The 1,969-nt window shown below is 44.1% G+C and overlaps 1 protein-coding gene across 1 annotated transcript; it reads right to left on the bottom strand.

The window, feature by feature from the left end:
- Positions 1 to 162: 162 nt before the first annotated feature.
- LOC112466400 lies at positions 163 to 1,285 on the bottom strand (the record flags this gene model as incomplete). The annotated part of the gene is made up of 2 exons (XM_025034463.1): positions 163 to 597; positions 853 to 1,285. Coding segments are annotated over 2 exons (868 nt in total), but the record flags the coding sequence as incomplete, so codon positions are not given.
- Positions 1,286 to 1,969: the final 684 nt, after the last annotated feature.

The following is a 1,969-nucleotide window of genomic DNA, read 5'->3' as shown; positions in this document are numbered from 1 at the left end:
GGGATTATATAACCAGACTCTCTGCCCCTCCTGAAAAAGAACTTGCCTAACTCCACGATCGTATCGAGCCTTCATTCGAGAAGATTTCATATTCATCTGCCTCCGTGCGGCGGAATGAATTTCTTCCAATTTCCCCTTCAGATTCCTGACAAAATTTCTAACCAGAGGAGGCTCCTCTCCAAGAGACTTCGAAGGACTCCCCCGCAAGAGATCCGAAGGTAACCTGAGATCACGAGCGAAATATAATTCCGCAGGGGAAACTCCAGTTGTCTCATGTTTTGCAGATCTATATGCCAGGAGAAACATAGGGATCCATCGATCCCAATCTTTTTGATTTTCAGAGACATATTTCGCCAGATAATTGGTTATCGTTTGATGCTGACGTTCTACTTGCCCGTCTGACTGTGGATGTAAAGCAGTAGTCCTGGTCTTCCTTATGTCAAGTAGTCTCATCAACTCTGCGAAAAGCTTCAATTCAAAATTTTTCCCTTGGTCGGTATGAACCTCCAAAGGCACTCCATGTCTGGAAACAAACTGGCCTACGAAAATCTCCGCAACTGTTTTTGCTCTCATATTCCTTAATGCGAAAGCTTCCACCTATTTCGTAAAACAATCCACTACGATGAGAAGAAATCTGTTTCCGGATTTTGTTACCGGAAGAGGGCCTAGAATATCCATCTGAACTCTTTCTAACGGAGTTCCAACGTTATAAATTTGTAGAGGAGATTTTCCCTTCCCCGAGGGACCTTTTCTGGCAACACAGACTTTACATGTCTTGCACCAATCCTCTACGTCCTGCTTACAAGTAGCCCAAAAATAGCGTTTCCGAATCTTCTCCAAAGTCTTATTTACCCCAAAATGTCCTCCTGATGGGGAGTTATGCATTTCCTCTAAAATCCCTTTGACTAGTCTTCGAGGAACAATAAGCTGAAGAAAACTGGATTTAAGATTCGGAGCTTCCCACTTTCTGTAAAGTATTCCCTCTTTCAGGACTAAAGCATCCCAGTATGCCCAATAGACCTGAGCGGAAACGTCTTCCGCAGCAATCTCAGTGCGAGAAGGACGAACTCCAGCTTCCTTTCCACGAAGTATGATCGAGATGCTCGGATCTACTCTCTGCTCCTCTCGCCACTCTTTCAAATTTTCCGCCTCTAAAACGATGCGAGCGACTTCCTTTTTCGAACTTTCAGAACTCCTTCTCTCCACTTTAGCGCAATATTCACAGCCAAACGACTCGCAAGTCCGTCTTGACAATCCGTCAGCGTTTTTATGAGAAAGCCCTTTCCTGTAAGAAACAACAAATTGATATTGCTGGAGTCTCTCCAGCCAACGAGCCAACTGTCCATCTAAATCTTTAAAAGACATAAGCCATCGTAGAGAAACGTGATCCGTGCGGATCAAAAACTCACGTCCCAAAAGGTAATGGCGAAAAAATTTAATTGATGCTACAATCGCCAAAAGTTCTCGCCGAGTTACACAATAATTTCGCTCGGCTTTATTAAGAACACGACTAAAATATGCAATGACCTTCTCCTCCCCCTCCTGTTTTTGTGATAAAACCGCGCCAATTCCAATATTGGAGGCATCAGTGTCAAGAATAAATTCGCCCTCCTCCTTCGGAAAAGAAAGCATTGGAGGAGAGGACAGTACCCGCTTTAATTCATCAAAAGAGTTCTGATGAACCTTGTTCCAGATAAACTTAACCTGGTTCCCCGTTAATTCGTAAAGGGGTTTAGCAATCGAAGAAAATCCTTTTATAAACTTACGATAGTACGAACAAAATCCGAGAAAACTTTGCAATAAAGTTCTCGTGTGAGGAACCGGCCATCTCTCTACGGCAGCAACCTTTTCGGGGTCTGGGGCCCAATTCTGTACACGTTTACCGATGGTCGTCGGTGTCGTTAATAGCGTCGAGCGACACGTATCGATAAAAGCTATTCTGTACGCGTCCTAACGACGAACGCGTTTC

This window comes from Temnothorax curvispinosus, unplaced genomic scaffold (assembly GCF_003070985.1).
Source record: "Temnothorax curvispinosus isolate PA1 unplaced genomic scaffold, ASM307098v1 QBEX01016145.1, whole genome shotgun sequence".
NCBI classification, from domain to species: Eukaryota; Metazoa; Arthropoda; class Insecta; order Hymenoptera; family Formicidae; genus Temnothorax; species Temnothorax curvispinosus.
This window is presented reverse-complemented; position numbering and strand designations above follow the sequence as displayed.